We start from the raw sequence: 14,566 nt of genomic DNA on the forward strand, positions 1-14,566 counted from the left end.
AAGAAATAGTTTGGTGATGTTTAAGAAAGCCCTCCGCAAAGCTAGAACATCTTACTACTCATCACTGATTAAAGAAAATAAGAACACAAGAATATTCATTTAAAGTCTTTTTCTCCAATTGATCTTTCTGAGTTAACTTTAGTAATGATTTCCTCCAAACCATCTTTTAGACTCCATTCCCAAAAGACTGCTCAAAGAAGTCCTGCCATCAATTAATGCTTCAATCTTAAATATGATCAACCTATCTCTATTAATCAACTATGCACCACAGGCCTTCAAGCTGGCAGTAGTAGCAGTCTTAGCTAATTATAAGCCAGTCTCCAACCTTCCTTTCATATCAAAAATCCTTGAAAGAGTAGTTGTCAAACAGCTAACAGATCATCTGCAGAGAAATGGTTTATTTGAAGAGTTTCAGTCAGGTTTCAGAGCTCATCACAGTACAGAAACAGCTTTAGTGAAGGTTACAAATGATCTTCTTATGGCCTGTGACAGTGGACTCATCTCTGTGCTTGTCCTGCTAGACCTTAGTGCAGCATTCGATACTGTCGACCATAATATCCTATTAGAGCGATTAGAACATGCAGGTATTACAGGTACTGCGCTGCAGTGGTTTGTATCATATCTATCTAATAGACTCCAATTTGTACATGTAAATGGAGACTCCTCTTCACACACTCAGGTCAATTATGGAGTTCCACAGGGTTCAGTGCTAGGACCAATTCTGTTTACATTATACATGCTTCCCCTAGGCAGTATCATCAGAAGACATAGCATACATTTTCACTGCTATGCAGAGGACACCCAACTGTGTCTATCCATGAAGCCAGATAACACACACCAATTAGTTAAACTGCAGGAATGTCTTAAAGACATAAAGACCTGGATGGCCGCTAACTTTCTGCTTCTAAATTCAGATAAAACTGACGTCATTGTATTCGGCCCTGAAAATCTTAGAAATATTGTATCTAACCCAGATTCTTACTCTGGATGGCATTACCTTAGCCTCCAGTAACACTGTGAGGAATCTTGGAGCCATTTTTGACCAGGATATGTTCTTCAATGCACATATTAAACAAATGCAGGGAGTGCAGAATTATTAGGCAAGTTGTATTTTTGAGGAATAATTTTATTATTGAACAACAACCATGTTCTCAATGAACCCAAAAAACTCATTAATATCAAAGCTGAATGTTTTTGGAAGTAGTTTTTAGTTTGTTTTTAGTTTTAGCTATTTTAGGGGGATATCTGTGTGTGCAGGTGACTATTACTGTGCATAATTATTAGGCAACTTAACAAAAAACAAATATATACCCATTTCAATTATTTATTTTTACCAGTGAAACCAATATAACATCTCCACATTCACAAATATACATTTCTGACATTCAAAAACAAAACAAAAACAAATCAGCGACCAATATAGCCACCTTTCTTTGCAAGGACACTCAAAAGCCTGCCATCCATGAATTCTGTCAGTGTTTTGATCTGTTCACCATCAACATTGCGTGCAGCAGCAACCACAGCCTCCCACACACTGTTCAGAGAGGTGTACTGTTTTCCCTCCTTGTAAATCTCACATTTGATGATGGACCACAGGTTCTCAATGGGGTTCAGATCAGGTGAACAAGGTGGCCATGTCATTAGTTTTTCTTCTTTTATACCCTTTCTTGCCAGCCACGCTGTGGAGTACTTGGACGCGTGTGATGGAGCATTGTCCTGCATGAAAATCATGTTTTTCTTGAAGGATGCAGACTTCTTCCTGTGCCACTGCTTGAAGAAGGTGTCTTCCAGAAACTGGCAGTAGGACTGGGAGTTGAGCTTGACTCCATCCTCAACCCGAAAAGGCCCCACAAGCTCATCTTTGATGATACCAGCCCAAACCAGTACTCCACCTCCACCTGCTGAGTCGGACTGGAGCTCTCTGCCCTTTACCAATCCAGCCACGGGCCCATCCATGTGGCCCATCAAGACCCACTCTCATTTCATCAGTCCATAAAACCTTAGAAAAACCAGTCTTGAGATATTTCTTGGCCCAGACTTGACGTTTCAGCTTGTGTGTCTTGTTCGGTGGTGGTCGTCTTTCAGCCTTTCTTACCTTGGCCATGTCTCTGAGTATTGCACACCTTGTGCTTTTGGGCACTCCAGTGATGTTGCTGCTCTGAAATATGAGCAAACTGGTGGCAAGTGGCATCTTGGCAGCTGCACGCTTGACTTTTCTCAGTTCATGGGCAGTTATTTTGCGCCTTGGGTTTTCCACACACTTCTTGCGACCCTGTTGACTATTTTGAATGAAACGCTTGATTGTTCGATGATCACGCTTCAGAAGCTTTGCAATTTTGAGACTGCTGCATCCTTCTGCAAGATATCTCACTATTTTTGACTTTTCTGAGCCTGTCAAGTCCTTCTTTTGACCCATTTTGCCAAAGGAAAGGACGTTGCCTAATAATTATGCACACCTGATATAGGGTGTTGATGTCATTAGACCACACCCTTTCTCATTACAGAGATGCACATCACCTAATATGCTTAATTGGTAGTAGGCTTTCAAGCCTATACAGCTTGGAGTAAGACAACATGCATGAAGAGGATGATGTGGACAAAATACTCATTTGCCTAATAATTCTGCACTCAGAGTGACGCTAAAAAACTAGTTCATGCATTTATTACTTCTAGGCTGGACTACCGTAATTCATTATTATCAGGATCTCCTAAAAACTCCCTGAAAACCCCTCAGTTAATCCAAAATCCTGCAGCAACAGTACTGATAAGGACTAGAAAGAGAGAGCATATTTCTCCTTTCTCTCTTGGATTCCTTCACTGGCTCCCTGTTAAATCCAAAATTGAATTCAAAATCCTGCTTGAATAATCAGGCCCCATGCTATCTTAATGACCTTATAATACTATATCACCCTATTAGAGCACTTCACTACCTTACTTGTTGTTGCTAGAGTATTCAAAAGTAGATTGGGAGGCAGAACCTTCAGTTTTCAGGCCCATCTTCCACGGAACCAGCTTCCAGTTTGGATTCAGATAGAGTTTGTCTATCTCTGCTCTCAGGCTTAAAATGCCACTGGGGGATTCCCATGATGCACTGAGTATTTCTTCTTCAATCACCTTTCAAACTCATTTTGTGTTAATAGACCTCACTGCACTGAATCATACTTAATCTCTGACTCTCTTCAACAGAATGTGTTATGTCCTATCTACCTTCTCTCACCTCAACCACTCCTGGCAGATGGCCCCGCCCCTCCCTGAGCCTGGTTCTGCTAGAGGATTCTTCCTGTTAAAAGGGAGTTTTTCCTTCCCGCTGTTGCCAAAGTACTTGCTTCTCTGTAAGCGACTTGAGGTAACTGTTGTGATTTAGTGCTGTATAAATAAAATTAAATTGAATTAATGAGCAGTTGAACAGGTTTACCTAATAAAGTGGCTGGTGAGCAATGTTCCTTCTAATTTTTAGAATTTTGTGTGTCTGAGCAAACACACAAACTCCCTGAGCAGTCCCTTGGACCACTGTGAGCAACATTAGACGTGTGCACTCACTGTGGTCACGCCAGCATCGAATCCATCCAAGTTACATGGTTTATGAAAATAATCAAATTACAGCATTTACAATCTTTTGATTGGTCGACATGGTACATTTTTCCACCAATAGGAAAGGATGGGGTTGTTTTTGGTTTTGTCCTTGCTCACAGGGGGCGAGTGCTTTCAAGCGCTTTCCTTATAAAATGCTGTTTTTACCATTTCTTCCCGCAGTAAATATAAATGATAGTATTCAGGGGGAAAAAAACAAACATTGCATTTTTTTTATCATAACTCTGGTTTTACGTGGCCTATCAACACAATTTAAAAACCGGTATAAAGTCCACACTTTTTCCGTCAATTGTTCCGTCTGTCCTGCTCACATCTCCAATGGTTGCACACGTTGTCATTAACATGGCTTCACTCTACATCATATGGGAACTTGAGGAACCAGGTCAAAACAAATTCAGTAAGTGTTGGGCCAAAAGTGTTTTTTGGAATAACAATGTTCTATATAACCTCTGTACTTCTTACTGTATACTTCTTACTGAATAATTAAAATATAGAACAACATAATTAATTGTTAACGATATAAAACAAGAATAAAAGCTAAACAGTGATTTGTCTTGTTGTTCTCAGGTAGTCATCAATTCAATTAAATTTTATTGATATAGCACCAAATCACAACAACAGTCACCTCACTATAATGGAGATTTTTTTTAGTGGTGATCTTTATCTTAACATGCATCGAAAATGGAGACATCGCCATGGCTGTGCTGTCTCCTTCACTCTTGGCCATTGGCGCTCCCATGCCTTTCATGGGCTTCTCCTTTGGATATCTGTTCTCTGGGATCTCCAGACTCAGCCATGCGTAAGTGATTTTATTCAGTCACTGATGGATATTGTTAGTGGTCATATGAGCCTTTCTGTATATATATATATATATATATATATATTTTTTTTTTTTTTTTTTTTTTACACATGTGAATTACTCTATCTGCCCTCAGGGAACGGAGGACCATTTCTATGGAAACAGGCTGCCAGACTATCATGCGGGGCTCCACCGTATTGAAGATTGTTTCCCCCCAGGAAGTGATAGGCAGTCTACATGGTGTTTCAGCTGTTGGAGGGGATGGTGCTCACCATGACAACAGATTTCAGAGTTTACATGTTGACAAAGGCCTTTTACGTCTATTAACAGTATAACATTGTATTTTCACAAAGGGGTAATAGTTCAAATGTATTGTTCCATGCAGCGTTGTGTGTAGCAGGCAGGTTAGGACCCAAATGCAGGACTCTCAGGATAGACTGAACTTAACAACAGCTTTATTTAACACAAATAACTAATTACAAGGAACTTAAATGGCAGGAACTCGTGGATCCAAACACTGAACAAACACTAAAGGCTGTGTGTCCTGATCAAACAGGACACACAGCACACACAGGTGAAATGACAAGGTGCTTAGAGAGGCTGCAGAGATTGGAGCAGGCCAGGAAAAGGCCAAAACCACTAAACAAGCCTAAAGTATGATAATTACAGTTCATTTGGGCAAGGGAACAACCATCTACTGCAAGAAGACCTAAGCTCTGCATCTACTGCAAGAAGACCTAAGAAGACCTAAGCTCAATATCCTCCAAGGTGGCAGATGGGAGTAGACCTTTATTCATCCCTCGGGATGAATAAAGTATTCTGATTCTGATTCTGAATATCCCACCTGTTACCCAGGCAACGTTGAGGCCTGACATGGATATCTAATCAGAGCAGGGTAAGGAGGTCATCTGCTCAACTGGGCCTAAAATCTCAAGATACGACCTCGAGACATTTCAAGAGCATAAAATACCAAGTGCAGAGAGAAAGAATGGCAAAAGAGAGTCCCCAGAAAACACTGTATTGTTTCAGGGAATGAGCAGTAGACAGCTGTTCACAGGATTGGGGAAGCAGCTGAGTGAGCCTATTGTTGGCCCTGGTATATGGAGGAGGGGGGCTGGGCTAGAAGCCTCGAGGTTGTTTGTAGTGATTTGGCCACCACTGCTGACCTGCCATCAGGAGAGTCAAAATAGTCAGTGAAGGTTGGGTATCATCTGGCAACATCAACTCCAGGCTGAAGACCATAATTGCTCTATAGTACCTACAGTTGTGGCATCCTGGGGTGTGTTAAGGAAGCTTGAACACTACATGAACAAATGCACTGGTTCACACCTCTGAAATGGCACTTGCTGTGGTTCCTACATGCTTCCACTTTGCAACAATGATTGTGGAAACCTCTTCCTTCCTGGGAACACAGCGTGGTGATAAGGATGTTTAAAGGATGTGCACAAAGCTGCATCTGGTCAGTTGGCTGATCAATTTGTTTCACCAACTCACCTACACAAGGCAATTTGTAAAGGGCGTAGCAGCCGTGGCAGTTTGTCTTGAAACAGCAATGGTATCTCCATATTTTGACTTTCTTCTCAAAATAAATCTTTTAGAATAGAATAGAATAGCCTTTATTGTCATTGTACAGAGTACAACAAAATTGGAGTGCCACTCCCTTGGCTAAAGATTCAATAATAAATATAAATGTAAAATATAAAAAGTACAATAAAACAATCTCAAGTACTCAAACAATAGTAAGTACAATATATACAGGATAGCAGCATTAATATAATGACAGTATGAATAGCAGCATGATATAATGACAGTGACGGTATGGTATAGCTAAGCAGGTTCAATTGTTTTTATGCTTATTTACTACGGTGATAGCTCTGGGAAAGAAGCTATCCCTGAATCTGTTTGTCCTGGTTTTATGTGACCTGTACCGTCGGCCTGACGGTAATAGTTCAAACAGTTGATTGCTGGGGTGAGAGTGGTCCTTGATGATATTGCCAGCTCTGCTGAGGTACCGAGAGTTTGCAGTGACCTCCAGGCTGCGCAGAGAGCAGCCAGTGATCTTCTGGGCTGTGTTGATGACCCTCTGCAGTACTTTCCTGTCCGCAGCTGAGCACCCTGCATACCATGTTGTTATGCCGTACATTAGGATGCTCTCTATGGTGGCTCTGTAAAATGTCACCAGCAGCCTCTCTTTACATTATTCTCAGAATGATCACCAATATTTTTTTTTCTTAACATGGCCTTAAGACTCCATCAAACAGAGGACAAAAATTAGAACCAATAAAAACTGTGAAAAATCACAGCTTCATTTTTCGTTGGATTGGAGTTTCTTTGATAAACGACTAAAAGATTGATCAGCTTTTAAAATAGTTGGCTGTATATCTTTTCGATGCATGCGTTTTAAAATTCAGTGACACTTATCTAAGCCACTGGATGACTTATGAAGCTACAAACTCATTTACAATTTTTCTGTCAGGCAGCATGAACTCTTGAAAACTGAATCTTCCAGCTTTTCCTGCTTCCATCCATCCATTCGCTTCCGCTTATCCTTTTCAGGGTAGCGGGGGGCGCTGGAGCCTATCCCAGCTGTCATAGGGCGAGAGGCGGGGGTACACCCTGGACAGGTCGCCAGGCTGTCGCAGGGCCAGCTTTTCCTGCTTGAACATGTCAAAATGTCTGTAAAAATCTCAAACTACCAATCAGATACTGAGAAAACAGTTTGCTGTTTGTTCTTATTTTTCCATTCACACAAACACAAAAAAAAAAAGAACAATCAAAGAATAACCGTGTGATCATGTTTTGTCTACGCAGACGAATAACCAGACCTTAACATTTCATGTCTAACTACTAGAAACTTTTGTGCCAGAGCTTGGTTTGTAATGAGCCTGCCTCTAACCCACAGAGAATTACCAGCCTGCAGCTACTGGGGAGGAGCTGAAAGAGTCTACTGTATAACATCAATCAATGATGTGAATTCTCAGACAAGTAAATCTTAAAGCTGACTATACAAACGGAAAAATGTCCTACTGTAGAGTTATTATAGCATACTGCAATCTGAAACTTGTAAATGTATTGGTGCTTTATAACTTAAGTTACTAATGACGACGATCCAGTTTTAATGAAAATTCTTTTATTAGTTAAGTCTATTGTCTTTCTACATCATACAAACACCCATTATAATTTTCACTGAAAATAAAATCCTCATGTACAAAAATCTACCCCCCACCCAAACTCTCATAGTACCAACAAGGGCCACTGGAATTACATTTAAAACGAAAGTCTGCAATCTGTACACAAAATCCCAAATAAAAACAAGTACAACACTAATGAAAACTGCATTCTGTAAGCAAAACCACTGATCCTTGAGTTTTTGACTCTTAAAATAATAAAGCCACCGCAAAAAAAAAAAAAGAAAAAAAAAAGTGGGATTTATTAAATTAATTTTTCTGTACAGCTGTTTAACTGATGCTGTGCTTAATTATACACAATTGTTCTTGATAGAGAGCTGCCAAAGTTACATTAAGAGTATTAAGCACAAATAGGTAAAAAAACTAAACAAAACAAAGGTATTATATTCTGATGAAACAAAAGCACATGCAACCATCAGAAGTTATACAGCAGCTGTGGGGTTCAGAAAACATGAGCAATAAGCACAGGAAATATGATCTCAAATTCTGCCACTGACCAGCAAAAGGTATCACAAAAGGATTAAGTGGTGACGTATCAAAAGCATCCTAGAGTTGAACAGAAATTCAAATCCCTGTTCAGAGTTTATTATAGTGGAGAGATTCATTTAACTGATGCAGATGCTGGCTCACACAGCGTTTTGCTAGAAGAAACAAAGGTGGTGCATGTCCGCACCTGAAATTGAGCCACAGGGTGTTAACAGATACGCGTCCGGGCTTTCTTGACTAGTGAGGAAGAGGACAAACAGCATCGCTGTCCACAGAAGTTCTGTTCGAGAATGTTCTGAATTCAGAGAACACCTGTAAATGTGGGAAAATCAAGTAACAGTGACTTGAAATGTCCAGACAGGAAAAAGCAAACCTTGCTCCGGGAAAACTCTTTCAAAAGAGAGTTTACAGGAGCTCCAGTGTGCCAAATCCTCCGAGCTGATTCTACTGATGAAACAAGCCGTGGCTTCTGTTGACTCCCGATAACTTACACTCAGCCTTTAGCGCTGGCTGTCAGTAGAAGGAGAACGAGAGCGGGAGCGTGAACGCGAGCGGGATCGGGAGGCGGAGGCTCTCTGGGCAGGCGCGGGGGAGGGCGGGGTCGCTGATTTGCTCATCTTGGAGGAGCGCTTGGCGGGCTCCTTAGATTTGGAGGTTGGGGAGGATGCGCCGCCGGCAGGCGAGCCGCTGCGGGAGCGGGAACGGTTGTGGGCTTTGGCAGGGCTGCGGGAGCGTCTTGGGGAGCGTGATGCAGAGCGGCCACGGGAACGGGACCGCGAACGAGAGGAGCTCTCAGACCGTGAGCGACTTCTCGACCTGAAAGAGGGGAAAAAAAAAATATAAATATATATTACACCAGCTTCATATCAATATTCATAAAAAATTTGATTATTAGCTTTTATTTAAATGAGCATTTTCAGTTTCATGAAAAAAGAAAACTAATCTGTTAATAACAGATAATAGTTAATAATAGTAAGAGTCTATGCGGTGCGCTCAAAGTGAAACCCAAACTAATTAAATCCGTCTCAAGGGAACCATTTTTACAGATGTTACTGAGAATTGCCTTCATAACACAGTAATCAGAAACTAGTACAGTATTACATTCCACCAGCCTGTACATGGCACAATTTGAAAGCGAGGGTTTAACATTTAGTTCAGGTGCACTGAATGGTTAACCTAATGTCTCCTTAATTACTATCAAAACTCAAACATGTTTGACTTTCAACATAAGCTGTTTTTCTTCATAAAAACATATGCAGTTCCTTGAAAGCAGCACTGATTTGTTACAACTGGGTGAATTCAGTTTGAAGCACACTTCGTGGCTCAAGAGTTAGGAGTTCGCCTTGTAATCGGAAGGTTGCCGGTTCGAGCCCCGGCTTGGACAGTCTCGGTCGTTGTGTCCTTGGGCAAGACACTTCACCTGTTGCCTACTGGTGGTGGTCAGAGGGCCCGGTGGCGCCAGTGTCCGGCAGCCTCGCCTCTGTCAGTGCGCCCCAGGGTGGCTGTGGTTACAATGTAGCTTGCCATCACCAGTGTGTGAATGTGTGTGTGAATGGGTGGACTACTGGATATGTAAAGCGCTTTGGGGTCCTTAGGGACTAGTAAGGCGCTATATAAATACAGGCCATTTACTTTAAAAAGAAAAGAAATAAAAGATAAACAGGGAAAAAGTGAAAAAAGACATCTTTCATAAATTCTGGCGTTATTTGAAGTGAACGGCTTTCCACAAACACACCTCTTCTTGGCAGCTTCGATGAGCTTGATTTTTCTGCCATTAATTTCCTTTCCAGAGAGTTTGTCAAGTGCATTTTTCAGGTCACTGTGAGAAGCAAACTCAACCACCCTGAAAACAAATAAGACACACTGTTAAGTCAAAAACTCACTTTCCTTTTTTTATTATAAACAGACACTGGGCACCGGTTAATAGTCTCACCCTTCGTTGAGCTTTGGACGATGTGCGTCTGCGAAAGTCACCTCTCCAGCTTGCCTCATGAAATCTTTCAGGTCCTACACATGCAAACTTTGGTCAAATTACGGAGCGCCTCAGAACACAAGCACAGGCTGAGACACAAACAGGACTGAAGAGAGATGGTTAGATTCTCTGAGAGGACTACACAGACTACTGCAGATAAGGAGAATGAGTCCAAGAACCTCACAGTCTGTTCAGCTTGCAAGTGTTTCAACAATATAGAAAATTACAAAAACAATAGAAGAGGGGGGGGGGGGGGGGGGGGGAAGAAGGTTTCATAATTGCTAATTAAGGTCTAAGCCAATTGTGATTGGCGGATTACTTGCAGCAGCTTTGAGGTCCTTGGACACACCGCTCATTAAAACTACAGAGAGATGAACACCATCTGCAAGAACTGCAGAGGCGCAGCCTGGGCAGCATTTGGCACTCAGAGCCCCATTTTCCTTGGGAAGGAGGACACAGGGCTCCGCGCCGGGATCATCCCTGCCTCGGCACCCCACCTCAGTAAAGAGAGTGAACAGGGTGGAAGAGAGGAAACTACTACCTGAGAGCGAAACCCTTTGGGGTGGGCCGCAGGCTCTCCGAGCCCACCATAACCGGGAAAACAGCAGATTATATCCACGGGCACCTGGCAGGAATTCACACTCTCTCGCTCACGACGTGCGGGAACACCAGAGGGGGGAAGGGAGGGGGGGATATCGATCGAAGCCCCTCAAATTAACGAACCATCGATCAATACGCCACCACCATCGACTCTCGCTCTCTCCTCTGCTTTCTCTCTGCCAACCCTCTGTTTCCTCTCTCTCGCCCTCAACCACACATCAGGCGTTGCGAGCGAGCGAAGGGGGCCGCCAGCGCCTCTAGTGTGGAGCGAGCGCTCACATGACCAGCAGGCATCAACTAGGAGTAGGACAGACTGGCTGACACCACAGGCTCAACCCAGACAGAAGGACCCAGAAGGGGTTAACTCCACCATAAGCGAGCTCTTCCATATGACTGGCAAATAAAGGGGTGAAGAATTGGTTAAAATGTGAAAACAGGAACAAATTAAGTGTTTTGTTGCTGCTTCTGCTGCTCTTTGCATCACTAATGAACTGCATGATATGCAGATTAATCAGAGCAATTATTCTGAAAAAGAATAACTTGGGCTGACTGATGTATAACAAGGTAAAACTGTTCGAACTGTTTTGATTTCAGTAACATAGTCTGTTTTTAGCAGCAATTCTAAAACTTTAATGTGTATTTTTGGAGATAGACTGTTGGAGGTGATAACATTTGTGTTCTGTTGCAGCTTTCAAAGGCTTGTCATGTTTGTTTTTTTGCTTTTGTTCTGGTTTTTAAAAGACGCTTGAGCCAATACTAACCTGCCAGCTGACTCGAGAGGACAAGTTCTCCACAATCAGGCGGTTCTCGGTGCGCATTGGAGGAGGGTTACGACTGGAAATGGAAAGATATAAAAGAAGCAATTGAGCAATAACAGCGTAGGGCTGATACAGACTTTACCCAGAGTCTAAGAGCTCTCATCAGCAAACTGTCATTACAAGGCTAACTCATGTTAAAGAGCTTTCCAGATCAGCGAAGACAAGACTTGTGCTGCATGTTAATCGTGGCTATGAACATTTCCAGCCTGCAGGCCATTAAACTGCCACAATAATCTGACGACTGACCTTTCACCAAATAACAGAAGCTGTTTACAGAGCGTGCTTGCTGAGGTTTTGTGTGCATCCATTCTTCTTTTTTTGAATGGAATTAAAGGGAACTTGCATTTCATCTTAAAAAGGGGAGCTGTTACCTCCGGCTGTTCTGGGAGCCGCGGCCGTAGCGATCAGAGAAACGCCCCCCTCCGCCGCCGCCACCGCGTCCGCGGCCACCGCGCAGACGCACGCGAGCATGCTCAATGGTCACCCTGATGTATCAAGCATTAAAAATATATTTTATTATGGCAACAAATGTGAATAAAGGGACTCGTTTCCTAAAGGAAATTCATTACCTTTCATTGCACAGCTCTTTGCCATCAAGCTCGTAAACAGCATCTTCTGCATCTCTGGGGTCGTCAAACTCCTGCAGACCAAGCACACAACACCTTTTACATCCACAGTTCTTAATGTTTATCCTTTTCATCACCAATAATGTGTCCTGTTTTTAAATACTTTACTGAAACATTTAATGACTAATCAAATAGCTTTTAATACCAAAAGAATGGTAACGAATAACATTTAAAAGATACATCACTCTTTTAGAAAAGTGTAAAAATTCATCACACGTATGACTCAAAATCGGTCTCTGGTCTGAGCGGTAAAGTGATTCAATTCAACCCTTCCAAGTGTTGCAATGTGGACTTTTCTGTCCTTCTAGAGAGGGAAATATTAATGTTGCATAAGTGGACACAAATCAGAGCAAATGAGACCAAATTGTGTTCAAGGACATGAAAACAGGGGAAACTATTAGCTTAGAAGTAATGGCTAATGCCAGGATTTTTCAGTAGGTATTACTTTGTCTAATCAAATCTATGGATTTTCCTTCCATATATGCAGATTTCTTTAACGAAAGTGTTTATTATTTCAATAAAAAGAGATCCCACTGATAGATGTAGATTTTGTGATAGATGTGCGCCATGTTCGGTTTATTCTAATGTGGATTTTAACTTGTAATGAAATAATCGACAAAATTTTAGAAATCTGCTTAAAACCCCTGAAAATTCATCTTACATTCAAGCACGTGTTGTCAAATCTTAGTTAAAATTTGATTAAAATTTATAACACTACTTCAAGAATGACACCTCCTGGTGGTTCTAGCGTTAAATGTCCATCCTTACATGACTAGAGTGTGCCCGTCTTTGGATGGCTGCTTGCAACAGGATGATGCTGCATGTCAAAAAGCTCAAACCATCTAAAACAGCTCTTTTAACCTGACAATGAGACCATGACTGTACTCCTCAATCCAGCAGACATCAATCCAATACAGGACCTTTGGGATGTTTTCATCATGATTACCCAGCAAATCTGCAGCAACTGTGTGATGCTGTCAATGTCGATATGGAGCAAAATCTCGGAGAAATCATTTAGCCCAGGCCATTTAATAAGTAGAATAAACTATTAAAATCATAACGTCATTACAAGGTTGGTGATTTTTCATTGGGGGAAGGCCAAATCCTCTTTAGGGGATGCCATAACATTATCGATGCAGGAAAAAACAAAATCTTTCCAGATCCAAGTCTCGACACTCGGCAGCCATCTTGTAACGCTCCCAGGTCCTTATTTGGGTAGGTATTTAGAAGCATTATGCAAAATACCTTTATTTCAATGGTCACCTTGAAATATATACAAAACCGCTTAAAGTCGAGCTTTGTTCCACCTCTAAATTTAGGATTTTTTATTATGAAATTTCCGATTTAAAAAAAAAATACATATATTTTGAATTGCTTTCTTTATGACTCTGGTATGCAGAAAACGCTCCAAGTATATGAACGAGTCTCGACTTGGCCCTGATTTACTGGTGGGTATGTCGCTAAACAAGAAGTAGGCCGTAAAAACGAAACCATGAGGATTCCCTGCGGCAGCCTGCTTCAAAACACCACGGCAGGTCTGTAAAATAAAGTATGGAGTCTAAATCTAACAGCAGGCCCGTGCATGGCGCTCAGAGTACATTTAAATACCTTTCAGCCATCCTGACCTACTTTCGCTCGGTGACTCACCACAAAGCCGAATCCTCTCTTCAGGTCGATATCTCGGATGCGGCCGTATCCTTTGAAAAACCTCTCCACATCCTTCTCTCTGGCCGAGGGGCTCAGCCGGCCGATGAAAATACGACATCCGCTCATGATTTGGTCACGTTTAATTAGCTACAAGCAGAACACTTGCGTTAGTTTTTAAGGATTTAGCTAACACAGCTTCAGAGGAATACAAATGACCTACTTATGTGCCTCAGCCTGTGGCCCGCTTTCGCAACGATAGCCTGTCAACCGTCGGTCCAAAGATAACTAAATACCCAGATAATATCAAGTAATGACACCCGTCTGTAATGTAGATATAATAAATTCCAGTCGATGTACACGTACCTTTAAGAGGACTGCAGCAGCAGTTGATTTTACTGACTGGCGACAGTGAGCCTCAACTCCAGAATAAAACAAAATGGAACCTCAGCTGTCTCCGGGAGTTTGGGAGGAGGGAGTGGGGTACATCCCGCGTGACCAGTGACGCACCCTGACACTGCAGAACTCGAAAAAAGCCGAAGTGCTGGGAGAACGTCTACGGAGATGACGTCACAAATCCGACTCATGTAGTTTTGGAGTCTGACCACTAGGTGTCACTCGGCAACTATATAGAAAACATTTAAAACCAATTTTCTCACTTTGAGCATTATGTCTACGGTTTAATTGGGCTGTTGGCGCAAGTTGCAATAATTTTTACAGAAATCAAGCAGAAAACAAAACAAAAACAAACAAACAGGTAATAAGAAAGCAATACCACACCTTTAAAGAAGGATAGGCTTCTCAGGTTTCAATCAAATACAGCAGACAACACACATAGATCA

General features: G+C 41.9%; 1 protein-coding gene across 2 annotated transcripts; it reads right to left on the bottom strand.

Moving 5' to 3' along the window:
* Positions 1-7,500: 7,500 nt before the first annotated feature.
* srsf5b (serine and arginine rich splicing factor 5b) lies at positions 7,501-14,248 on the bottom strand. Of its 2 annotated transcripts, XM_086264707.1 has the most exons (9): positions 14,091-14,182; positions 13,948-14,012; positions 13,728-13,874; positions 12,024-12,094; positions 11,826-11,939; positions 11,398-11,470; positions 9,998-10,071; positions 9,800-9,907; positions 7,501-8,880 (listed from the first exon to the last, which is right to left on the bottom strand). In XM_086264707.1, exons 3-9 carry the CDS (start codon positions 13,851-13,853, stop codon positions 8,565-8,567), a joined length of 882 nt encoding a protein of 293 aa, XP_086120833.1. In that variant the 5' UTR covers positions 13,854-13,874; positions 13,948-14,012; positions 14,091-14,182; the 3' UTR covers positions 7,501-8,564. The 2 variants fall into 2 exon arrangements, with proteins under 2 accessions (XP_086120833.1, XP_086120832.1); XM_086264706.1 differs by lacking the exon at positions 13,948-14,012 and having other exon boundaries at positions 14,091-14,248.
* Between the last annotated feature and the right edge of the window lie 318 nt (positions 14,249-14,566).

The sequence above is a fragment of the Aulonocara sp. 'chitande type north' Nkhata Bay genome, linkage group LG15 (genome assembly GCF_057382095.1).
Source record: "Aulonocara sp. 'chitande type north' Nkhata Bay isolate Kocher_YH1m ecotype deep benthic linkage group LG15, A_spYH_male_GT1.1, whole genome shotgun sequence".
NCBI classification, from domain to species: domain Eukaryota; kingdom Metazoa; phylum Chordata; class Actinopteri; order Cichliformes; family Cichlidae; genus Aulonocara; species Aulonocara sp. 'chitande type north' Nkhata Bay.

Bases quoted from the DNA above. Each gene is read 5' to 3' on its own strand.
- srsf5b (XM_086264706.1), bottom strand. From the start codon at position 13,853: ATGAGCGGATGTCGTATTTTCATCGGCCGGCTGAGCCCCTCGGCCAGA. The intron at 11,471-11,825 runs GTAACAGCTCCC...TTCCATTTCCAG, and splicing joins GGCTCCCAGAACAGCCGGAG to TCGTAACCCTCCTCCAATGC. The intron at 8,881-9,799 runs GTGTGTTTGTGG...CCCCTCTTTCAG, and splicing joins ATCGAAGCTGCCAAGAAGAG to GTCGAGAAGTCGCTCACGGT.